This window comes from Falco biarmicus, chromosome Z, assembly GCF_023638135.1.
Source record: "Falco biarmicus isolate bFalBia1 chromosome Z, bFalBia1.pri, whole genome shotgun sequence".
Taxonomy (NCBI): domain Eukaryota; kingdom Metazoa; phylum Chordata; class Aves; order Falconiformes; family Falconidae; genus Falco; species Falco biarmicus.
This window is the reverse complement of record NC_079311.1, coordinates 50,979,397-51,005,628: the sequence shown is the minus strand read 5'-3', so window position 1 is coordinate 51,005,628 and position 26,232 is coordinate 50,979,397. Positions and strand designations below refer to the sequence as shown.

The 26,232-nt window shown below is 44.6% G+C and overlaps 1 protein-coding gene across 1 annotated transcript; it reads left to right on the top strand.

The window, feature by feature from the left end:
- Nucleotides 1-25,793, top strand: SNAPC3 (small nuclear RNA activating complex polypeptide 3). Its single transcript, XM_056324765.1, has 9 exons — nt 1-484; nt 7,103-7,180; nt 8,448-8,532; nt 10,433-10,537; nt 11,064-11,213; nt 18,500-18,582; nt 19,884-20,048; nt 21,089-21,196; nt 22,866-25,793. Exons 1-9 carry the CDS (start codon nt 204-206, stop codon nt 23,011-23,013), a joined length of 1,203 nt encoding a protein of 400 aa, XP_056180740.1. The 5' UTR covers nt 1-203; the 3' UTR covers nt 23,014-25,793.
- Nucleotides 25,794-26,232: the final 439 nt, after the last annotated feature.

The following is a 26,232-nucleotide window of genomic DNA, read 5'->3' as shown; positions in this document are numbered from 1 at the left end:
ACCCCGGAGCGGCGGGCTGCCCGCCCCCGCCCCCTGCGGCCACGCGGAGCGCCGGGCCGGCCGGCCAGGCCCTCGGCAGCCTCACTGCGGGCCCCGCCGCGGGAGGGCCCCGCCGCTCCCCGCAGAGGCACGGAGCTGAGGCGACCGTGACACGCTATCGGTGGACTACAGGCCCCAGCGGGCCGCGCGTGAGCCCGACGGCCATGGCTGCGGCCGGGCTGGTGGGGGCCGCGGCCCGTCATGAGGCGGCGGCGGAGGCGGCTGCGGCGGCCGATTATGAGGCGGCGGAGGAGCCGGCGCCCGATTACGAGGCGGCGGAGCTGTACACCCGTGCCTTCCGCCTGGGGGCCTTTGGCCGCTGCTGGAGGCAGCGGCTGGGGCCGCCGGATCTCTCGCTAGCGGCGGCGGCAGAGTCGGACACGGCCGTGGCGGCGGAGCTGGGCTGCGCGGCGGAGACGGCGGCCGAGCTGCGGGCGGTGTGCAGGTGGCCGCGGAGCCGGCGCGGGCGGGGGGGGGCGGCGGGGCCTCCCGACGAGGCTGCGCGGCCGTGTGCGGGGGGCGCCGTCCGGCACGGCGGGGCCCGCGGGCGGGCCGACACCGCCGGCGCTGCGGGCGGGGCTGGCGGCCCGGCCCCAGCAGGAGACTGCGGCCCCGCTGGGTGCCGGCGCGGGGGAGGCCGCCCGGGGCCGGGGCAGTGCGCGCTGCCGCCGGGGCGCCGCATGGGCACCCTGCGGGGCGGGGGGAGGCGCTGCAGCAAAACCGCGCGGAGCGGGACTGCCCCGCCTCTGTGCCCTGCGGGGTTTTATCTCCCGGCTTAATATGCCCTGAGTCCGTAGAGCATCGTTCTCCTACACGGTGATGCTCCGCTGGCGGAAACTTTTATGTTGTGGCCTCGAGTTAATAAACCGTTCAGTGCTTAACAAGTTACTTAAGTAACTACTCAGCAACATACTGCTTGTTAGGTGAAACGTCAGGTATTTGCACGTGTATGTGGTTCTGGGGGGCCCCAGCTGCAGAATGAAAGGCGTTTCAGCAAGGAGGAAGAGGCAGGTATCTGCCTTAGCGCCATTCAGACGAGTCCTAGTAGCTGGCAGTACATGCTAGCTCTTCAGCTTGGCCTAGGCCCTTACCCTCTGCCGACTTCTGCTAGGCCTCATTTCAGCCAGTAATTCCTACAGGAGGCGTCAGAGCGGAAGATTTGTCTGTAGCTCATCAGTAAGGAAGACGTGCCTTAGAACAAGAGTTCTGTTACTACCTGTATAGCTTTGTGCAAGTTCTGTCCTCCAGTCACTATTTCCTCAAAGGCGCAGAAGTATTTACCAGCCATTTCAAAGGCCAGATGGAGATTGTTCACTTCCATGTACTGTACAGAATGAATGTAGTCTCAGAAGAGTTGTAGATGGTGTGATTTGATAATGTAGCTAGAATTGCACTACAGATTAAGCTCTTCTTGATGGCTTTTCCTGTAGTGCCCTGCATGCAAGATGCATATGAAAAATGCAGGTCATGAGCGTGGAGATGAGTATGTTGTGAACATGTCCTTCTAATGTTTTTAGAGTTATACCTCAAATTATGGGGATAACATGACAGCAAAACCGACATTAGCAACATTATTTGAGATAAAGTTGTTAACTGGACAAAGTTCATTTGATAATTATTGTTTGTTTAAATTATTATGGTACCTCAGAGGTAGGAGTAAGAGGAAGGTAATTTGTCACTTTAGTAAAAGGCAAGGAGCAAACAGAGAATAGGAATAGCAGCACAGGCACGTGGAGTTCACTGTTGGAGCCAAAATATACCTGTGTGAGTGTCGTGTGTAATGGTGAGAGCTTAGTAAGCCATTCAGAAGTCAAGAGATTTAGGGACATTTTTAATCAGGAAGACATCAACACTTAGTGAATTGCATCTGGCCTTGCCAACATAGAAGAAATTTGTCAGGCATTCTCGCTTTTTCTAATGCTAGCTTAACTAAAAGAATGCTTTACTTCAGCTGTCGTAGTTCTGGTGAGGAGGATAATTTTTCATCATTACTAGGCTTAGTAAAAACAGAGGCTGATATTAGTATTAAAACCAGTTCATGTATTCTGGTGTGGCAGTAACTGTGAGAATTATCCTGTGAGCTTTCCCAGTGCATATGTCGTCTCCGAGTGCTCCTGTGCTGTGGCTTGTTCTCTGCAGTGACCCTGTTGCTTGCGCGTGTTGCAATTTTCACTTGAATTCCAAGCAGATTGTCTATGCTTTGTTGAATTTTCCCGTCATTCATTCTGGTTTTTCTTTTGTTCTGCTTTCTTTAATCTACGACTGGTACATTTTGTCTGCTGTGTGTGTTTGCCAGTGTTACATAGCAATGCTGTCTGTTTGCTGCTGAGTGTACTGTGTAAAGTGGTGCTGTGTAGTGAAAAAGTTAGGGAAGGAAAGAAAGGACAGGTAGTCTGTGCGGGGGGGACAGGGCACATGATCTGGGAGCTGCTTGTCGGCTTTCCAGGAGAATGAAGGTAAGCCTACACATTCTGCTGTGACCTTTCCCCTGTGCGGGTTGGAAATCCCAATCCATAATCTCCATTTGCTTATACATTAAATAATCCTAGCTTCTGGAATCTCTCCTTAACATTAGCCAACCTCAAATCACTACCTCTGATCACTTTCACTGTCTTGCTCTGAGCTGTTTGTATTCCTCCGGTGAGAAGAGATGAAGACACTGGACTACACCAAGATCTGTTCTATGGTTTGCTGGGGTCACGTTTATTATTAGCATATAGTTTTCTAGGCACTGAAGTGATACATCCTGGATGTAAACACAGATGTTTTCTGACTGTAAACTACTTGTAAGGGAACTTCTAGCAAATGAATGTTTTATTTGGGTAGAAGAGAGATGGGAAGATGTAGATACTCCTGCTATATCTATTTTTAAAATAGTGGTGGGTTAAGAGAATCTTTCATAGACTCAGGGTGAAAATAACCATAGTTAAATCTTTCTTAGAATATAGTGACATAATGTATGTTTAAGTATTCTTGATGATTTAGAGTCTTCTGGTGAGGAGAAATGGTGTAATGTTTAAATGCTGTTTAACTCTTTTTGCATCTCAGTGTCTTGTGGTTGATTTTTTTTCTTCTATTTTCTTCGTGTAATGCATTGCTGTGAACTTAACACACGAAAAAAAGTATGGTCTTCACTTGAGTTTAACTCAGTAAGAAGGCTTTGCATACTGCTCAAGTTGTCGTTACAGAGGTTGCTTGTGTTTTCATCAGACTTTAAACAGGTGTAAGATGGTGTCCTTAGTTGGGAGATTCCATCAGTAGTTTTCCAAGGGGTTGGCAAAGTAAAGTTTATTTTTTGTTCAAATTCCTTAACAGTCTGTGAACAAAGAGGTTTACCTTGGGATTCATTATTGGTGTTTGAGTGATTGAAGTGCTTGAACATTGGAAATGCGAAGTTATGTTACTCTGTTTTGCCTTCTGAGTGATTTATTGTGGCGTGTAGGGCAGGCTAAGACTCAGATTGGTGTGGATTTTAGGTAGGTCAGTGGAGGTGAGGCTACAGGTACCCGATTCCACTTCAGCCCTAATTCACCTTCTTGTTTTATTAGGAGGGGTAGTTGTAAATATCTCTAGGGATGTGTTATAAAGCTGCATTAAGCTAGCATTAACGTCTTAATGTATTAGTATTTAGTGTCTCGTAGTATTAGTGTCTGAAAGGTGATGAAAGTACTGCCTTTAAAGTATATGCAATGTAAAGAGTAATATAAACACTCTACCTGCTTACTATGAAAATACCAGGCAAAATAATAAAGCATCTTCTGATTTCTAAAACTGAGAAAGCTCATTGTGCTGCCAGAATATTCTGAGAAAATTAAAGCCATGTGATTAAAGGCTTCACTAATAGTCTATTTCCATGTCCAAATTTCCACAGTCTTGCCTTTGGCCTTTTTATTTCTAGCCATCTTATTTTTCTAGGGACATGAATTTCATGTAACACTTGGCCTGCTTTTCTCAAGTGAGACCTTCAGCTGTTGTTCCTCATCACTGCTACAGTTCACTTCAGTGTCCATTAAAACCGTATGGCCAGGGTTTTCCCCTCTACCATAACTGAGTGCACTTGAGTGTATTTGTCTTGTGTGCAGGGGCTATTCTGTGTGGGCCCACGGTGAAATGCTATGCTTGTGGCTGTCAGGAGTGTGTATTGCCTGCACTTTCATCTGTTGGGTGTATGACACTGACTACTTAGCCTTAATTTCTGAAGGGTTTAGCATATACTTCCCATCGTAAAGCCAGGTTTCATCAGGACCATGGACCAAGGACCAAATGTTAGTGATGGGGCTTTTATGGCTGCAGCGGATTTGCTCAGGAGGAGCTCCAGCATGGCTTGTGCAAAGGGCATACAGCAAAGCCTTTCAAGGCTTCAGTGCATGTGATACAATGACATATGTCATGAATTGTTAGACTGATGCAAAATACTGGAGAAGTGCTCTGTGTGTTAACATTCCTTTAGAAACTGAGGGTTTCTTACTTTCCAGGAGTGAGAAATGGCAGTAACTGGGCTCACAGTGGTCCACAGAACTGTCAGGGATTCAGTGGCAGTTTGTAGTAGCTGCCTTTCTGTCCTTACAAGGAAAAAGAGGACACAGTTTACATGCCAGCTATTTCACATGGTGGCTGCTTGGAGCTGCTTTCTGGAGAACATTTTTTCCTGCAGCAGGAGATTAGTGGGTATGGTGTAGATACCACAGTCAGAGATCCAGGCCTAGAGCTGTACAGGAGGGAAGGAAAGCACAAATCTTATTGGTGAGTTCTGACATCGTCTGTATACACAGAAGGGAAATGGGAAACTCACATTTGATGCAGGTGGAACTTCACAATCCTGGGCAACAGGCTTTTTCAGATCCTGCAAATAATGTCTGTGGTGTTTAAAGAACAAAATACACAGCCACTTCTTCGAAATGGCAGGTCATCAAGTGACTAGGGGCTTTTTAATGAATGGGATAACTGATTCGTGTGCAGGAAGACTTAGATAAACAGTCTGGTCATGCTGGTTGGGAAGTTGATTCCACAGAAGGGTCATTTGTGATTTGCTTTACCTGTCAGGGGTTGTACGTCACTTCACTAGGTGGGCTGTTCATAACACTAATCTATGCTGAATGGAGAACAGCCCCATCTAAAAGGCTAGTGCTTGCTCTGCGTTCTCCAGAGTGCTATTCTCCTCCTTTAATGTTAGTTGGATAACTGTTCCTCAGCAGTAGTTCAGTCTGCACTTGATACAGGACTTGCTCAGTTGTCCCTACAGGACTTGCTCAGTTGTCCCTGTCTCCACTTCCTTGAGTGGGATTGAAGGATAAGGTTGATTCTCTTTCCAAGAGGTTATAACTAGTTGGTGCATAGTTTGTTTTAAAATGGTATTTCTGAAGGAATGCCCTTTTCTCAGTAATTCAAACCCAGCAATTTTCAGTTTGAGATGAAACCTGTAGGACACAAAGGTTAATACTCTGTGTACTGCTGGATGGTAAGAAACTAACTAAACAGCAGCAAATTCAAATTATCTTTAATGAAAGGTTACTTTATTGAGTCATCATAACTAGGCCATCTACCCACAACCAAAATTTTGTCTCTGACTTTTGCGTATTGTCAGCTGATACCAGTTAATTCCAGGCTTCAGTTTCTCAATGACTATATATTCCTATGCAGGTCCACCCTGAAGACTCATTACTGCAGTGTTAGTATTACCTAGCTTAGTGTTGTTAACATGGGGGACATTATAAGATTGTGGGGAACGTTATAATATTACAATGAAAAATAATATAATGAAATCATAAATTATATTGAGTATTGAGAATAAATTTTACAATCCAAAAATTTTCCCTGGACCTCACAAATGCTTTGGGTGTCCCATAAAGAGATGGGTTTGCACAAGAGTTTGGTGGGATTCCAACTGCGCATGGATTTAGGTAATGGTATCAGCTGTGCCTTTATACAGTCTGCAGATGATAGAGACAAAAAAGATCAAGTCTGATTCAAAGTCTATGATACTTCTCTGTTTTAAATAATACTTTCCAGACTATTTTTAAGTTGTATAAAATTATTTTGTGATTAATACGGAAGTATTACTGTGTTTGAGTCAGCGTTGTTCTGTGTTTCTGAAAAGGTAATTGATACTATTATAGTGCCTAATCTGAAGCTTTCAGATGGATGATTTGGTCTGTTTGTGGAATGGTGTAGGGTAACATTATGTTATAAAACTGTGGCAGGGGAACAGATATGGGATCCCACAAGTTTCATTTTTTTGTGGCATGTTTATGAGAAGTTCCATCCTCATTTATGTTATTAAAACTTAACATTTGTATAATCAGTTGAAATTATTGCTGCAGCCAAAAGCAGTACCACTTTTCCTTTCCAGATCCTGCACTGATTTGTACTACAGCAAAAAAACTGTGGTTAGCTATACTTCGGGTTCTGTGCTAACAAAAGAAGAGTGTGGGTGAAAGGATCTGAGGATGGAAAGAAGGATACAAGGAAGAGTGGATGTGTCACTTCTGGCAGAAGTGATGTCCTACTCCCACTGGAAGACATGGCATAAATTCATGCCTTAATACACCAATGACAGATCATGTAAATGTGGTGGCTTGCCCACATTTGCACCTGCGGAGGGGTGTTGGCTTTACACCTGCGGAGGGGTGTTGGCTTTACGATGCGGGTTGAGGTTGATGGTTCCTTTTGGTTGAATCTATTTTGCTATATATCATCAGAAAATCCGAATAGGTGGATGAGATTTTAAAAAGTCATTTTTAGTTCATATAAAGTATCGAGACACATTTTGAATGGGGATAATTAAACCTCTCTAGGCAGCTATGCTTCATTAGGAAGAATGCAAAATAAAGATAAAATTTACCCCGTCTTTCTGAAAGCCAGATATAAAGTCCAGAACTCTTTGACTTCTGGTTCTTTATCTCGTCAACCGTACTGCCTTTTTACCCTGATTTAGGCTATACAGGCTCTGTCTTGTTTATTTGCTTTTTTCTCTTGGCTCCTTCTAAGCTTCATAGATTTTTTTGTTACAAAGTAAGTATGAAAAAATATGTAATAGTTTTTTTGTTTCTTTTAATTGTCCTAGCCTTGATATGTTACTGTCTTCTGATAAAGAAAAGGACCCAGATGTTATTCCTGAAGACAGCAGTCTGCTAACTCTTCGGTATGTTCGTTATATACTTCATAGTACCCTGATATGGGGTGGGGTGGAAAACAAGCACAAAAGCATGGCTGGCTGATTGTTCCCTTTCAGGGCAATGGTGTGGTTTCTGAAGCAGAGTCCAGAAATACTCTAAGGGCAGAAACACCAGCTTGATAGGATAATTGGTATGAGCCTTCTGCTTGAATGTTACTTAGAATGTTTTTATTATGATATACAAAATATTCCATCTTTGTTATTGGAAGAACTTAGGATTTCTGGACCTAGGTACTTTTGAACTAGTGCCTGAATTTGAATTTGGAGCATGCAAGGAACTTCTCATAGTCCTGCAGGAGGTTTCCCCAGAGCCTTGTGAAATAGATCTGTTTAGCTTTGCCTCTAGTAACCCACAGTCACATCGTAACAGCCAAAGTGTAAGTAGTGAAGTTGTAGCCAGATAACCTCTTTATCTAAACCCACTCTTTACGGAATTCGTTGATACTACTGATGCATTTCAGACACTGAGTGATGTATATTAAGTTTCTATAAGTTAGTGAACTTTGAACTCATACTTGACCAGTTCAGGCCTTCGCTGTACTTGAATTTCAGTTTACATATGTTTCAGTTTACTAATGTAAAGGAATGTTTTAACGACTGTGATCAGTGTTAAGTCTGATTGTTACTGAAAACCTTCAGGAAGGTCTAGAGGATAAATAGACTTGTCCTGAAGGTTAAAAGGATTTGGTGTTCATGCAGTAGTTAAATACATGTATTTTAGTAGATATTCTATGTATGATACTTTCTTCCACAAATGATACTGAAGTGTTTTTAGAACAGTATCTGTCATGGGGTTGAGAATATTTGTGGGCTCTTTCTTCTGGTTGCATGAACATGAATTCGATTTCTCTGAAGTAGGAGGGATAGTTGAAACAGCTTCCTTAAAGGTAGGAAAATGTACTTTCTAGGGGAGCCTCTTCAGACAACATTTTGCTGGGTTTTTTTTTCTTAAGTGTAAAACTAACCTGTAATTTGCACATAAGGGGAAAGAAAAACACTAACTGAAATCCACAAGCCAGCCTGTGTACTACTAGGAAGTAGTATGCTACTACTACTAGAAAGACCACACTTCTGCGGAAGTCAGGAGATAAGTATTGTAAGAGACATGCTAAGACAGCCAGAAATCCTCCTCTTTGAAAGCTGCACTGTAGTAGCTTCTGTTGTTTAAAAATATACCTAGAGATTCTGCATGGAAGTTGTTGAATGAATTTTGTCCTGTGTTCCTGCCCCTTAGAATTAGAAAGAAGGCATTAGAGAGGAGAGAAGAAACAATTATTGTGGATCGGGCTTGCAGACAAGAAACTCTTACCTATGAGATGGTAAGTTCCTTGTCTTAAGTTCTCTGTCATCTCATAAGATCTCAAGACAGTTCTGCACAGCCAAAATCCAGCTTCTCCTTTTGCTTTTTTTCATCACTGTGAACCTCTGTACACTGTAAGTGTTTGCAGGTACAGATTTGCAGGTAATGATTAAGATTAAAAACATTTTATAGAAAGATAGGACAGGAACTCTTCTTACGGTCTGTTAGTACTGAATATAGTAAGGAGGAACACCAGCCCATTACCACTGTATGACTGTTTTTATTTGGTCGCTACTAAAGCGTTGTGTGTGTAATGAGCATCATGTGAAGTTATCATAAAGCCAGATAAAATGTTTTTGCTCGTGGAGTCCTGTATTGGAATCTAAGCTTTAATGTGTAAATGATTGTGAGCTAGTTTTTGTAGGGCTGAAGGAGGAAGACAGTAGGAGCATGGTGGGAGTAACTTCCTAATTCTGAGCTTTGTAACCCAAGTTCCTCAGCTATTCTGAGCTGTCAGGAGTGTAGTGATCAGCCCCTCAAATGCCATCTTGGAATTCCTTTAACTATGCTTAGTAGCTCTTTGGGTTTTTTTCTTTAAGATTTCTTCACAACCATTAAAGCCTTAAAAAGGGAAACTGAAGTTCTTAAATTTTGCATTGCTGGAATCCATGACTTGAACAAGCAAGCCGTGAACTGTTGTAAAAGTTAGGGTTGAAGGTGTAGTAGGGAAGGAGCCTCACTTGTGACTATTGACACTTTTTCTCCTTGAGGTTTCGTGATCTGTCACGAGCGATTGTGTTTCAACTCTCCAGAGGCCCAGGCGCATGGTGTAAACATCATGTATCAGCTGAGATGCAACAGCTGTGTTGGGCTTTTAGCCTAGGGCGTATCTGAGAAAATATTTGCAATAGAAATATTCATAAAGGGTTTTGATGAGTGGCGTTTTATTTCTATTTCTGAAAGAGCACGCACATGGTCAGTTATCGCATCCTTTAAGCAAGCTGTGGTAATTGGTTTCTGTGTCAGAGCTGGTTGGGAACACAGTGTCCTAGAACAGGATGAGAGCAATAAGAAATGTCAGCTTGGAACGTGTCGCATGAAGAAGAGAGATGCAAGGGACAGACGACAAGTATCCCTGGACTGAAGTCTCACAGTAGTACACATTCTTGCTATTAAATCTGAAGTACGCTTCAGGCTGGTTGAAAGTGTTTCTGCAGTCAGTGTTCTCTCTTGATTTGTTGAAAAGGGAGCAAACCAACTGCCACAGAGAAGTGCCCTCCTTCATTCTCACAGCTGGGCTATGCCTTAAACATAAAGTAGGATGGAAATGGGGAAATGCTTTCACTTCTTTCCTAAAACATAGTAGTGTGGCAAGGGCAGTGCTCTATTTTGCGTTTGGATTCTGGAGAAATGGAGACCTCCAGCTATGTCAAGCTTCCCTAATAAGAGGAAGCATCACACTAATTTTTATTTTCATATACTTCCTCTTATGCCTAGTATCTAGGTCACCCTTTCTCAGGTTGAGGGTTGCAATCTCCCTTCGCATGTGAAAGCACATTCAAAGAGCATTTCAAAGCATTAAGTGAAGGAAGTTGGTAGCAGTTAGGTTCCATGAGGGCAGAGCAGTGGCAAGCTTTAATTCCTTAATGCAGGGTGTCTCAGTAGCCACAGAGTAGCCAGTTATCTTGTAACTGCTGAAAGCACCTCAGCTTCTCCAGAGATGAGGAATGAAGAAGAATGCTTGAAATCAGTAATTACAGCAGGTTCTAATACTTCCATCTTCGACGAGGTAGGCTGCTATCAGTTCAGAAGGCTACACAGTCAGAAGTGAGTTACAGTTAGAACAGCATTTCTCAGACTTTTGTCCAGGGGCTATGATATATAAGTGGTTGCCAATACATATTTTTTTTTCTTCCCAGGAATCACATGCAATTGGAAAGAGGCCAGACAATCCAACAGATCTAGTTGAGGAGGGAGAACTACTTTTAACTCTGAATGTCTTCTATCCTGTCATATTTCAAAAGGCTGGTACTAAATCTTCTAGGTTGTATACTGATGTCTCTTCCCTACTCAGGTAGTATGTTGCTTTCCCAGCAGTTAAAATCAGTGAGTCCACTGAGGAAGCATGGTAAACCCTTCAACTGTGGTAACTTTTTAAAGGATTTTCAGAATCTGCCTTTCATTCTGTTAGTGGTTTACAGAAGGAAATTTTTACAGTAATTATTCAGCAGTTAATTGATTTCACAGAAAGCTCAAAATCTGAAACTAAATACATAAAAACTAAAGTATTCTTTCTGGATTTGGGATGAATGTGCTTAGACTTTATATCTTTTGGGCACTTTCTAATGGGGATTGTAATTTTTGAGTTTATGAATGAAACTAATAAATGACAGCCTTAGGAGAGGCTGAGGTAAGATGCCGTTTAAAATCTTGTACAGAGAGGGGGTGTGCTGTGTGCTGCCATTACTGACCTCAAGCTATCAACTGAAGAGCAGTACTGATGATAACAAGTGATTTTTAATTGAAGCTTATATGCCCTTTTCTTTGTAGCATAAACACCACAAACCCTATCAGACAGTCCTTGTACTGGGCAGCCAGAAGCTCACTGAGCTGAGAGACTCAATTTCCTGTGTCAGTGACCTTCAGATGGGTGGTGAGTTCAGCACTCAGCCAGATCAAGCACCAGAGCACATCAGCAAGGTAAAATGTTCTATGTGGAAACCTCTACATGTGCAGGAGCTTTGAGAATATACAGGAGAGAGGGAGGCAGAGTTTTGCTCTGATGTTTTTCAGCAGTAAATTCAGCAGTAAATTGGTTCTGCCTGTGGGTGGCACTGCAAGTTAATACTTCCTGGTAGCACTACCAAGCTGATCTGTTTTGTTCCATGTCAAGAAAAACACCTTTAATGCTACCGCTGGGATGTAGTAACACTGGTGGTGAGTTTTTGCATAGATGTACCCTGTGGACTAACTTGACTTTAAGCTATAGTCTAAGACACCAGAGGCAGTAGAAAACAATCTGCAGATCATCCCCCTTTGAACTTTGATGCTTTGGTGTTTGGAGTTGGGTGCTAATCAAAAGTAGGAATGAAGGTTATTCCCCTCTTGCCCAATTGCCAGGTGTGCTCTGGGGATATGCAAAAGGGGTCAATAGAGAGAAAGTACTTTAATTGAAAATACTAAAAATGCATCTTTTCAATAATATATCACATATAATGGTTCAGGTTGGAAGGGACCTCTGGAGGTCATCTGGTGCAAGCTCAAGCAAGGCCACCTACGGCCAGTTGTTCAGGACCATGTCCAGACAGCTCTTGGATATCTCCAAGGATGGAGATTCCACAGTCGTCTGGGGCAACTCTACCAGTGCTTGGTCACCCTCACAACGAAGTGTTTCCTGATGCTCAGAGGGAACCTCCTGTGTTTCAGTTTGTGCCTAATGCCTTTTGTCCTGTCACTGGGCACCAGGGAAAAGAACCTGGTGTTGTCCTTTTTGCATCTTGCATAGAGGTATTTATATGTGTTAATAAGGTCCCCCCTGAACCTTCCTCTTCTCCAGCTGAACAGTCCCAGCTGTCTCAGCCTCTCCTCATAGGAGAGATGCTCCAGTCCCTTCATCTTCATGGCTGTTATGGGACTCTCTCCAGTATGTCCATGTCTCTTACTGAGAGCCTCAGGACTGGACAGAGGACTCCAGGTGCGGCCTCACTAGCTGAGTAGAAGGAAAGGATCACCTCCCTCAACCTGCTGACAATACTTTGTCTAATGCAGCACAGAATCCTGTTTGTTGTCTTTGCTGCAAGGGCACGTTGCTGGCTCACAGTCAATTTGGTTTCTATCAGGACCCCCAGGTCCTTTTCTGCCAAGTTCCTTTCCAGCTTAGGGGCCCCCAGTACCAAACGGTGCATGGGTTGCCCCTCCTCATGTGCAGGACCTTGCACTTCTTGCTGAAATTCATGAAGTTGGCCCATTTCTCCAGCCTGTCGAGGTCCCCCTGGGTGGCAGCGTGGTATATCAACCACACCTCCCAGTTTTGTGTCAGCAGCAAACTTTCTGAGGGTATGCTCTGCCCCCATCATCCAGATCATTAATGAAGATGTTAAACAGAACTGGACCTGGTGCTGACCTCTCAAGTACTCCACTAGTTACTGCCTTCCAACTAGACTTTGTTCCACTGATTATTACCCTTAGGACCCAGCTGTTCCGCCAACCTTATGTATTAATAATATAATATATTATCAATATAATAGGCATCAAATAATATACGACATACAAGCTGAGAGAAACCAGAGGATTTCACATACTTGTATACACAATAGTGAAGAGGTAATACATTCTTGTTTAAGGAGACTGAAATACATCCCAGATACTAGTTTTTCATTTACGTAAAGTAAATGGAAGAGTCTTTCTGCCACTACCTAGTAAAGCACTAGCTGGTTAGTTCTGAGACCAGACAGTTCTGAGGCTCTCCTCCTGGGGATGCAGAGGAGTCATGTGAGGCTGTCATGGCCTCAACAGGGTTGGATTTAGGTTTCCTCACCTCAGTAATTTCCCCAAAGTAAAGTGCATGCCACCATGCCTGGCCTCCCAGCAGGAGCTGTTAATGAGTGGTGTGCATTCATTCAATTTACTTGTTTTCCTCAAGCATGATTGTTAATTTACAGTTTGCATTGAAGTATAGGCTCAGTATGTGGTAAGTCTTCACAATAAAATTTGCAAGTTGCTTCAGAAACCAGGTAATGAGCCATTGGTGGGGAAGAATTTTCTTCCTTTCAGTCTAGGAAGTGGCACCATGACCTGCCAAAAGTATGTTACCTTTTCCAAATAGAGAAAATTACTTCTGTTTACTTTAGGGATGTTAAAGAGACTGATACAAATAAGAATGGTGCTCTGAGAGTCTGCAGGAAAGAGGCTGTGTAAGTAAGTTAGGTGTTGATGTCAGCTTCTGCTTCTCTTGAATTACCACTTGAGTACACAGGCTGAGCACAAGGATCAAGTTGCTGCTCTCATTGGTTAAGTAAACAAGTGCAGCTTGTCAGCTGGTACGGACAGAGTTAGAGAGACTTTCTGGATTTTATTGGCATAGATAGGCCTAACTTCTCTTTCATTCCTGCTCCTTTTGAGTTTTGTGATTTTATTTTTTGCTTTTTCTTCGTTGGGCAATGATTAAAGGGATGAAATTTAACAAGTCCAAACGCTGGACTCTGCATCTAGGGTGGAGTAATGCCAGGCACAAGCACAGGCTGGGAGAGGAGTGGCTGGAGAGCAGCCCTGCAGAAAGGGGACCGGCGGTGCTGGTGGGCATTAAGCTCACTTGGGTCAGCAGCGTGCCCTGGCAGCCAGGAGGGCAAACCGCGTCCTGGGGGGCACCAAACACGCCGTAACCAGCCGGTCAGAAGGGGGGATTATCCCGCTGCATTCAGCGCTGGTGCAGCCTGACCTTGGGTACTGTGTGCAGTTCTGGGCCCCGCAATTCGAGACTGATGTGAAGGTACCCGAATGCATCCAGAGGAGAGCAACAAAGCTGGTGACAGGGCCAGAAGGCATGTCCTATAAGTAATGGCTGAGAACTGTGTCATTTCCTGGTTTAGAGGAAAGGAGTCTGAGGGGTAACCTCATTGCTCTCTACAGCTTCCTAAAAGGGTAAAGTGGAGAGGGAGGTGCTGGTCTCTTCTCCCTGGGATCCAGAGATAGGATGTGTAGGAATGGTTCAAAGCCGTGATGGGGAGGTTTAGACTGGACATTATGAAACATACCTTTACTGAGAGGGTTGTCAAATCATGAAACAGGCTTCCTAGGGTGGTGGTCAGTGCCCCACAGCTGTCAGTGTTTAAGAGGCATTTGGACAATGCCCTTAATAACATGCTTCAACTTTTGGTCAGCCCTGAGTTGGTCAGGCAGTTGGACTAAGTGATCGTTATAGGTCCCGTCCAACTGAAATACTCTGTTCTGTTCTATTATGTGCCTTGTTTGGTTTGGTTTGTTAACAAACCCCTTAGTAAAACCAGCATCAGGGGGATGTTTGAGAGAACTGGGCAATATTGAGGTATTTCCTCATATATGGATACTTTTAACAAGGATCCTGGATACTTCATGTGGTTACTGCTAGTGGTAGGGTTCCCTGGGAAAATGTAATAGGGCATCCCTCCTTGCAAAGTGAAGCCTAATGCAGAGTCCGGGAGGAAGGAATGTCTGAGTCATACCTCTGGCCAACACTAATCAAACTCCCAAGAAGTTTTTAACAGTGGCTCTCTTCTGTTCACTATGACAAACAGCTGTTTTCTGAAGTTTGGAGCAGCTTTAAAGGACTAGCTAACTCAGAACTGCAGTGACCCACAGAAATTCCTAGGGAGGTGTCAGAGCATGGCAGTACTTAACATTTTGTGGTTGGAGAGCCAGGGATGGTGGCAATAACAGAGCCAAAACAAACTGTCTGAATGTAAAACACATTCCTACTGCTGTGCCTTTGTGCAGGTCACCTGCAGTCATGGACCCCATCTCTGGCCCCAGTGTCTGTGTTTCCCATCTTTTGACATGTTGGAGTTAATAGCTTAAAGAGACCTCTGGCCACAAATGAGCATTCATTCTTTCTTAATAAAGACATGTGAGACTGGTCTGGGGATCCAGAGTGCCTAGTTGTCCATGGTTTTGCTGTATGATTCTTATTTAGTCTGCTTATGCCTCTGCAGCCAGCCTGTAAAGTAATTCCTGTTCACTTCTTGCCTTCTACTTGTTCTTTTCCACTGTAAGCTCTTGCAGGTCATAGGCTGCTTCGCAACAGACATGTAAAAAGTTCATCAGGATTCTGTGACTTAATGAGCAAGTTACAGAATTGGAGTGAGCTGGTCACCATGTTAATCATGGAAAGCGACTGCAGTTACTTAATTTGTGCAATGATGCCTGTGTTCTTGTTCTCTGTTTTTGTAGAAATTTGTAACTGCTATAATGGATGTAGAAATAAGAACACTAAAATAAGCTGTAATGGCTTGAGCACAGTATCAGCAGAGCAGCTGCCTAGCTGGCAGTCATATAAACCTTGTTGTCACATCAGGATCTAAAACCAGTACAAAGCTTTTCTTAGAAATCTGTACAGTGACATCTCTTAAGCACTTTAGATTTCTAAATTATATTGTATTATATTATTATAATATAAAAATATAAATATAAAAAATACAAAATCAGTATATTACATTATCCTGACCCAGCTGGTGAGTGAGCCAGCCAGGGGAAATGCCTTGCTGGACCTGCTGTTTATGAACAGGGAAGGACTGGTGGGTGACATAGGGGTGGGAGGATATCTTGGGCATAGCAGTTGCAAGATAAGAGTTTTCAGTTCTCAAAGTAGTGATGAGGGGGGTCAGCAGAGTCACTGTCTTGGACTTCCAAACAGCCAACTTTAGCCTGTTTAAGAGCCTGGTTGACAAGGTCCCTTGAGATACAGTCCTGAAGGCCCAGGAAGCGTGGACATTCTTCAAGAAGGAAATCTTAAAGACACCAGGAGTGGGCTGTCCCCATGTGCCAAAAGGTGAGCCAGTGTGGAAGAAGACCTGCCTGGCTGAACAGTGAGCTTTGGCTGGAACTCGGGGTGGGGATGGGGCGGGAAAGGAGAGTTTACCACCTTTGGAAGAAGGGGCAGGCAACTCTGGAGAACTATAAGGATGTTGTGAGGTTATACAGGGCAAAGATTAGAGATCCGAAAGCCCAGCTAGAACTCAGGCTGGCCACAGCTGTAAAAGATAAAAAAAATGTTTCTGCAAATATATTGGAAACAAAAGGAGAGCAGAGGTCTATCTGCATCCTTATTAGATGTTGAGGGGGAACATTGCAAGGAAGGACAAGGAAAAGGCTGAGGTACTTAATGCTTTCTTTGCCTCGGTCTTTAATAGTAAGACCAGTTACCCTCTGAGTACTCAGCCCTTGAGCTGGAAGATGAAGATGAGGAGCAGAATGAAGTCCCCATGGTCCAGGAGAGAACAGTTAGTGACCTGCTGCTGCACTTAGACACACACAAGTCTATGGTGCCAGATGGGGTCCACCTGAGGGTACTGAGGGAGCCGGTGGAGGAGCTCACCAGAACACCCTCCATCAGTTATCAACAGTCCTGGCTAACCACGGTGGTCCCAGAAGACTGGGGGTCAGCCAGTGTGACACCCGTCTACAAGAAGGATGGATCTGGGGAACTACAGGTCTGTCAGTGTGACCTCAGTGCAGGAGAAGGTTATGAAGCACATCATCCTGAGCGCTGTCACACAGATGTGCGGGACAACAGGGGGATCAGGCCCAGCCAGCATGGGTTTATGAAAGGCAGGTCCTGCCTGACAAACTTGATCTCTTCCTAGAACAAGATGACCCGCCTAGTGGATGAGGGAAAGGCTGTGGGTGTTGCCTACCTGGATCTTGGTAAAGCCTTTGGCACTGCCTCCCATGACATTCTCCTGGCTGCTCATGGCTGGGATGGGTGTGCTCTATGCTGGGTTGAAAGCTGGCTGGACAGCCTAGTCCAAAGACGGTGGTGAATGCAGTGACGTCCAGCTGGCAACTGGTCACAGATGGTGTTCACTAGGGCTCAGTATTGGGGCCAGTCCTGTTTAATGTCTTCGTCAGTGATCTGGATGGGGGGACTGAGTGCACCCTCAGTAAGTTTGCAGGTGACACCAGGCTGGGGGGAGTGTTGCTGTCCTTAGGGCAGGCAGGCTCTGCAGAGGGATCTGGGCAGGCTGGACCGATGGGCCGAGGCCATTCCTGTGAGGTTCAGCAGGGCTCAGTGCCGGGTCCTGCCCTTGGGTCACAGCAGCCCCACACGGCGCTACAGGCTGGGGCAGAGCGGCTGGAAAGGGCCTGGTGGGAAAGGGCCTGGGGGTGCTGGTCCACAGCCGGCTGAGCGTGAGCCAGCAGTGTGCCCAGGTGGCCAAGGCGGCCAGCAGCACCCTGGCTGGTACCAGACACAGTGTGGCCAGCAGGACCAGGGCAGCGATGGTCCCCCTGTCCTGGGCACTGGTGAGGCCGCACCTCGAACGCTGTGTTCAGGTTTGGGCCCCTCACTGCAAGAGGGCCATGGAGGTGCTGGAGTGTGGCCAGAGAAGGGCAACGGAGCTGGGGAAGGGTCTGGAGCACAAGGCTTACAAAGAGCAGCTGAGGGAGCTGGGGTTGTTTAGTCAGGAGTGGAGGAGAGTCAGGGAGAAATTTACTGTTCTCTACAGCCACCTGAAAGGAGGTTGTAAGCAAGTGGGGACAGGTCTGTTTTCCAACATAACAATGGCAAGGCAAGAGGGAAAAGCCTCAAGTCAGGCTGGGGAGGTTTAGATGGATCTTCGGAACAGTTACTTCACTAAAAGAGTGGTTGTTACTGCACAAGCAACAAGGCTTTTACCATCACATACCAGGTTAACCTCAGTAGGTAGTTACCACACGTTGCCCCAGCACAGCCACCAATCCCCCACAAGGTTTCAACAGTTCATTTACTGTTTGTGCTGTTTCTTCATCCTCTTCAGGCCAGTCCACCCTGCTTCTTGCCTCTGCTGCATCCTTCTCTCTCCTCCATCCAGGGCACACTCTCTCCTCCCTCTGCTTCTCCCAGGTCTCTCATCATTGGCCACCCTTCACACAGTCCTTAGAGCTGTTTAACTGCTTCACAGGAACCAGCCACAGCTGCATGTTATCCACCTCAGCCAACCCACCACCCCTGAAGCAAGCCCGTAGCTGTATATTATCAATGTTAATTAACCTGCCTTCATTCCTCTGTAATTCCTCTACAGGTGGTCAAGCACTGGAACAGGGAGGTGGTGGAATCACCATCCCTGGAGGTGTTTAAAAAACACATAGATAGCAACATGGTTTAGTGGTGGACTTAGCAGTCCTGGGTCAGTGGCTGGACTTGGTAATCTTAAAGGTCATTTCCAACCTAAGTGATACTATGATTTTGTGGATTTTGACATGTTCTTTTGTTTAATCTCTCATAACACTAATGCAGACTTATCTCTTTCTCTCAGGATCTCTACAAATCTGCTTTCTTTTATTTTGAAGGCATCTTTTATAATGATAGAAGATACCCAGAGTGCAGAGATCTGAGCAGGTATAATATTTGTAGACGTTGACTAAGGAAAACCTTAAGGGACAGGAGATTTATTTAATTTTGTTTATGATTTCTGGTGTTTTGAAGACTGGAACGTCTAGTGTATGAAGCTGGAATGGACTTTTTTTACGATCTTTTCATGTGGAATTGATTCTTACATAGAGGTTTAACTTTACTTGCTTTGCTTTTTCCTTCCATTCACTTCCTTTCTGAAAAGGGGATGAACGCATTTTTTCCCCACAAATTTTGTTTTGCTTGTTGGGATGGGATTGCTGTGGAAAGTGCAAGGTGCCAGTCTGTACTGGCTTATTAAGTGCCCTCCCTAGTTGTGATGACCACCAGAAAACTTGCCTGTGAGGTAGAAGATGGGTCAGAAAGACAAGCTCAGCTGTGTAGAAGTAAGATTTCTGCTCAGTCTTGAAAACAAGCTAAATGCCTTCATGGTAAAGTCAACAAGGGGACTGTGTGACTGTTGTGAGAAGAAATCTGAGATGACATTGCCAAGAGTCTCTGGGATCTCTTGTTTGGATCTATAGCTCACGCTGGTTGAGCACAGGTCATGTCCATTTAAACTGTACGTAGTGGTTTATTTTACGGAAGTATGGGCTTGCTGACACACTAGTGAGATTTAGGAGATCAAGATGTTAAAATGGATGGAAGAGCTGTGAGTTTGGAATCTGTTCTTGATATGCCAGACTTAAGTGTGACTTCAGAGAAATTATTTTGCCACTTCTCTTTCTGTCCGTGAGCAGCAGTGGCCTTCATGGAAGGGTTTGTGATAACATACATAGTTTATAGAAGTGAAGTATGTAGGAATATGCTGAAAAGCCAAGAAAAAATTGCAGCAGTGGCCAGTGCCCTTCGAGTGCCAAATTTTGGAAATGTAACTGTGCAGTTGGCAGCTTTGTGTTTCTCCTTGGCAAAACCAAAAAAAGCTTTATAATAGAGTTATTGACCAAGGGAGCAAAAATGACCTGCTGGTAACTTGAATTATTGGAATGCTTGAGAACTGTTGCGCTTGCAAACCAGACCTGGATGGGTGTCATCAGGAGCTTACACTCTCAGGAAGGTGCCTGGTGGGGATTTAAAGATGGGTGTTCCACAAGAACAGTGCACAGTTCTGTGGGGCAGTGGTATTGCTGTAAAATTACCTTAAATTATTACAAAATGTTGCGAGGTGTTTTGATTTCCATCTTTTTAACTGTGTCCCAGTGAAGAGTTTTGCATGTTCCCCAAGGCCTTCCTTTTCACTGCATTCACAGTTTATAGCATTGCTATGCTGAATACCTTTCTGTTTTTAGGACAGTTATTGAGTGGTCAGAATCTCATGACAGAGGCTATGGAAGTCTTCAGTCTGTTAAAATGGAGGACTACACATTTAATGATTTGTCCCTCAAAATTGGCTTTCCATACCTTTTCTGCCATCAAGGGAACTGTGAGCACATCATTATCGTCACAGATATAAGGTAGGTTACTGCTCTTTGGTAGTCCTTAGGCAGTTGAATGCAAGCTTTCTGTGGACAAACTTCAGACATTAAATGCTGAGTATTTGTTAGACTAATTTTAAGATTATTCTGCAGCCTTCTGCAGGGTTTATTTAAGACTTCAGTCCATACATGTGACTACTTCTGCAAGGAAGAAAGTAATCTCCGGTACTTTTTTTCTTTTTTTTTTTTTTTATAAGTTGTCTGCATAAAAAGATTGTTTTCTAACTAGCATGGCGTGACTATGGTATGGGAGGAATGGCACCCACAGTGAAAAGCACTTTCTGTGCAGAGCCAGTGTGTGGCAGATGAACATGCTGGTTCCGGAGCACCAGGGAGCAGAATGCTGTTAACGGCTCTGGCTGGAGTCAGCTGCACTTGTTAGTTTAGACTTGATGCCGAGGGGAAGGAACTGAAAAGAGAACAGAGAAGTGGAAATAGTGGGCTGAGGTGGATAGGCAAGGGAGAGAAGGAGGAGCTGATAAAGGTGGCAACCCCATCAACAGAACTGCTGTGTCCTCTGCTCAGTGCATAGCAGGTAGAGAGAGCACTCCTCTGATTGTCTGTAGTGGGTGACAGATAATTTTTTGTTTCCAGAAGCCTAATGTATCTAAGCATTGTCAATAAATGATACCTCCCAAGAGGAACACAACCCAAAGAAGGGCATAGATGTTGCAAGTAAATGATCTCGGGATTACGAACCTCTGAACATTCACCTGGTGACGATTTTGCCTGTTGGTTAGTCTATATAAGAGATAAAACCTTTGAAAATACCATCTAAAATAGATGAAGACTTCTGAGTTACTGCACAAACTGAATTTACTGCTGACCATAAAATCCAGAGATGGTGCAGCTAGCAGTCTATCCCGAGGTCTTCATCTGTGTTGAAATGCTAAGCAGAAATCTAGTCATAGTTTACACAGGAATGTAAATTATGCCTTATCTTCAATGTCCATGCTTATATCCAGATAAATTCCGACACTGCTGAGTCTTTATTTTATGCATTATTTATTTCCCTCAAGGCTCATTCATCATGATGACTGCCTGGACAGGAACCTCTATCCCTTGCTGATGAAGAAACACTGGTTATGTACCAGAAAATGCTTTGTGTGCAAAATGTATACAGCCAGGTAAGCTACGCTCTCATTCCTCTTAAATGAGTCTTTCTAGGTGCTGCTACTAACTTGAAAAAAATAATTAAAAATCAAAGCTCTGTATATATTTGATAAGGTGTGTGAATAATCTTCATGCAAGTATTTTGAAATCTTACTCCTCAAGCAGCTGTCCACTCTCTACCCAGGAAAAGGCCTCCTGCAGGTAGCAGTCATTTGGAGATGATGATTCAGGTCGATCAAAAGAAATGATGAAGTGGCTAATTATTTGACTCACAGAGCTTTCATTAAATCTAGCATCTGAGTAAAGGGAAGCATGGATCTGTCCAACTTGAGTATGGTAAAATCTAGGTATTTTTTCAGAACGGCGTATAGCATTGCCCACAGGTAAACCCCTAACCCTCTACCTGAAAACCCTGCTGTGCAGCTGTACTTGAAGGAACTTTTTTGTGATGCACAGATTTTCTGCAGTTAAGAGAGCAGAATGTGAACTTGGTGCTCTTTATCTGCTTTAGTGCTGTTTACTTAGACATGATAAAGCTTTTCAATAGACACAGTAGAAATTTCTCTACAGGATTTCTACAGACTAGGCTAGGCTCTCTGATTTTATAGGTCTGAATGATGTATTTACAAAAATACCCACTGCTCCTTTTTTCCCCCCAGAGCAGCTTACAGTCTCAGCCTCAGTTTGACACAGCAGCTGTGTCCTTGTTATCTTGCTTGTTTGGCCTTAGACTTCCCTGGAATCAGGCAAGGAGCCAATTCCGCTTGTGATGGGAGCCCATCCTAGGGTTCCTAGCAGAGCCCCTAGGATGCCTTCACAAGCAGCTATAATCTGTGAGGCATTTGGCCATAAGGGGAGGTGGAGCCAAAGGGTCAATATGGGGGAAAGATGGGATGGGGAGGGCATTACCAGAGGTGATGTAAATGCATTAAATTAAAACCAGGATAAAGCACTAAGCTGAAGTGGGGAGATGCTAAACCATGGATGGCAGAGCTGCTTTGGCTGGCTGTCCTGCGTATTTTAATCTGTGCAGATAGCATCTAATCACTAGAGGCCTTGAGCTGTCGTGGCCGCTGAGTGCTACCATAAATTAATTGCTCCGTGGCATGGCAGGCCCTCCTTGTACTGGCACCTGTGTTCATGTTAACTCCAGTGCTTGCTGGAGTATGCAGCAATCTTCTCCTTGTCTTGTCTGCATCATCCAGGTGCTTCTTTTGGAGTCATAAATGGATTTGTTACTACTCGAGAGTAGTTTGGGTCAAGTCATGTGTCTGCTCTGTATCACAGTTTCTTGCCTTAAGGGAAAACAGATTTTTTCTTTCATTACTTAAATGGTCATAGGGTGGACAGAAGATTCTTGTTAATTTTGGGGTGGGTTGGGGTTTTTTTTTTCGGTTATGCAGTGTACCAGCTACTGCAGGTTAGAGGAGTTCAGGAAATGCTGCTGTAGCAGTGTAAGGTAGCAGCTGGGATTGGCACTGTGTGGGTGTGAGTTTGGAAAAAAAGCTGTATGCCTGGGGTGGGAAATAGACAATATAGGCAGTACCTGGTCAATATAACATTAATTATTGATGTTTGTCGCTGCCATCCCCAACTCCAGGTAAAATGTTGAGATGTTTGTCACAAGTGAGATTCGCAAGTGTTTGACTCACACAGAAAATACTTGTATTTTGTAACCTGCAGGTGGGTAACCAACAAAGACAGTCTGGCACCAGAGGATCCTTGTTTCTTCTGTGATGTTTGTTTTCGGATGCTCCATTATGATGTGGAAGGCAATAAACTGGGGGAGTTTCTTGCATATCCTTATGTCGATCCTGGAATTTTCAGCTGAAACTGACGTGAGCTAGTGTGGTGGGCTGGATGCCAGGTGCCCACCAAGCCGCTCTGTCACTCCTGTCTGCAAAACAACAGGGTAGAAAATAAGATGGAAAAAAATAAACTCGTGGGCCAAGATAAAGGCAGTTTAATGAAGCAACAGCAAAAGTCGCATGCATGGAAGCAAAAGAAAACAGACGATGTTACTGTCTAATTCCCATCAGCAGGTGATGTTCAGCCACTTCCCAGGAAGCAGGGCTTCAGCGGGCGTAGCAGTTGCTCCGGAAGACAAATGTCATAAATAACGAATGTCCCCCTTCCTCCTCCTTTCCCTTAGCTTTCATATCTGAGCAGACGGCATGTGGTATGGAATATCCCACTGGCCATTCGGGTCAGCTGTCCTGCCTGTGTCCCCTCCCAAGACCTTGCCCACCCCCAGCCCACTGGTGTGTGTTGGGGGAAGGTTGGAGAGGCAGCCTTGGTGCTGTGTGAGCGCTGCTCAGCACTAGCCAAAGCACTGGGTGTTACCACCACCTTTCCAGCTACCAATACAAGCTCGGTGCTGTGAGGGCTGCCGTGGGGCTCAGCCAGACCCAGTACAGCCAGAATTAATTCAATGAGCTACGTTGGTGAATCAGTTACTCTGGCTGTTCAAACCACCAGACAGCTTGAGTTTTGAGCGTACTGCTGGGGTTTGTGTTAGGCTTTTAATTCTCTCCCCTTAGGTCAAAGGAGCTCTTTGCACTTGAAGTCTTGCTGGCGTGCTTTTCTGAGTAAGAATGGTTTTAAGAGATAAGTTAGCATGGAAAAATACTCTCAGACATCTACTTGATTTTAATCAGTTACATCTTTTTTTCTAATGCACTGACAAAAATACAGTAGTTCGGAGACTATGGACTCTAAAAATATGGATGTTGCAAAAGCATCCCTGGTCTTAAGAATTTGTGTGCATCTAAGTCTCTGTTAACCTTGAAGGATGAAAACAAAGTGTTTGGACATCTTACCTTGAAAACTCTGGCAGGTTGTCATCTTTGAACAAGGGTGGATAGCACTGCATTTGTGGGGAGCAGAGCGTTTTCTGAGAGAAGCTCAGAATCCTTGTTAACTTTTAAGGTCTTTCCTGCAAACAGGGCATGCTTGCATCTGTAAGCCACTGCTGTCCTTGCGTTCTGAAGACTGATCCTGTGAAGAATAAACTACATTTCGCTGATTACGGAATTGTAGCCTGCCTTTCAAACAGCTGTTAACTGTTCACAGTGTGTGCAGTTTTAACTGTTCATAAAGTAGAGTTCATTGTGCATTTCTTTTTTTTAGTATCATTCTGTTGTTGTAAATATTGTTGGGTTTTATTAAAATGTGACCGATTTGTACTTGCTAGTCTTGATGTTAAGTTGAAACTCTGCTTGCCAAGACAGAACATACTTATCTAGTGCCTTGCTTTTTAAAGTAATCTGCAATTCAGAGGATTTTAGTGGGCATAATTGCTGTTAAGTAAAGCTATTAGCACTAACTGCTTTCTTTTTGAAAGCTTCAGCTAGTTCTCCAAAAAAGTCTCGTTCTGGTTGGTGTAAGAGACAACCAGCTCTGATAACCTCTGCACAGAAACGTACTTGACAGATTACATTGTATTCAGGTCCTGTGGCCACAGATTGTGTAAGCGCTCACTTGATTATCTGAGATGTCTTGAAACAAAAGTGTCTTAAGCATTTGCAGGACTTCATGCATCACTCTCATATCTGACTGCTTTCCAGTGGTGTGTTAGCTCAGCCAGCTGTTGGCCAGTGTACTTTGGTAACAGGGTGGTGAACCAAGCACTTGTAGCAGCAGGTGGTGGTAGTTCTCTTACCCTTCAGGAATCTGCGGAAGAGGGAGCGAGCGCCCTTCCTGCCGCAACTGTTGCCAGTTAAACTGCTAGGGCTGGACTGCTTTGTGGTGCTGTAGCAGCTGCGTTAAATACCCCACGTGGAAAAATTACTGAAGTTGTATTATAATATTAAGGAAATTTTAGGGTAAAACTGCAGCTGCTACTTCCAGGGTGGAATATAGTTGGTATGCACAGGCTCTACTCGCCAGTAGTTCCCCAGGCAACACAACTTGCAACCTTAGGACATGCCAAGAGAAGGTGAAGGGCCGCGGGGGGGAGGAGCAGAGTGGAGACACTGCGCCCAGACCCTGTTGTGCTCCCTGCAGGAAGGGGAGCCTGGTGGTACCATGTACTGATAAACTTTATGCGTAGTAGCTGTCTAACAAGGAAGATAAGGGAAGGTACCGGCTGCTGAGCCAGCAGCTGCAGTGAGCCAGCAACTGTGGTGAAATTGCTTTCTTTGGATGAACTTTGCTCGTTATAATTTCATTGTAATACCAAAGCACACCTCCATCTCAAAGCCGCCTGCCTCCAAGGTACGACCACCCCTTAATCAGCTGTGCCTTTAAAGGTAAAGCAAGATAAGTTTGCACCCATCAGTAACCAAAGTCTGTATGACTGGAGTCACTCAAGCTCCACCTGGAATTCAAGAAGTACTATGAAAGTAAGTTAGGAAGGGGAGAAGTTAGGGAAGACTCCGTTGTAACTCTTGGTGTTGGTGGATGGGCTGAACCCATCTTCCCCATAAGGACACCTGTCGGGTAAGAACTGTACTCCGCACATTTAATGATGAACTCCAGCTGGCTTTTATTAGTGATTAGATTTTGTGTGTATACTACTTCACACTTGTTCTTGCAGTCAGTGTACTATCAATGGCAATCTGGAACCTTAAATCTGTCATGGGTTTTGTATAATAAAAAATTCTCAACTGAGATGCCTTCTGTGTACGTTTCTGGAAGCTTGAATAATTGATTTGACTAGCGAATCCATCAGCGCACGTCCCTGCACAGGGCGGGTGAATCACCCTCCGATGCAGTGTGCTGCCCAGGAAAGTCCCTGTGGTGAGCTCTGACAGGCTGGTTGATGCAAGGGTCTCATCTTTCCTGGGATGTTGACAGACTCGTTGAACTTAAAGCACTGGGGGGGGAAACACATACACCCATACATACACACACACCCCGTAGTGTGACACCCTGCAATACAACTCTGGCTGCAACTTCAGTGTTTGCCTCATAGGTTGCTAATCTTTCCCTGACCTCCTCCTCTTTCAGCTGTCTCCTGGTAACATGGGACAACACAACAACTCAGTCCTATCCAGTATTCAGGCAGATCGTGTAGACAGCTGGCATCATTCTGAAGATCCTGTTTGCT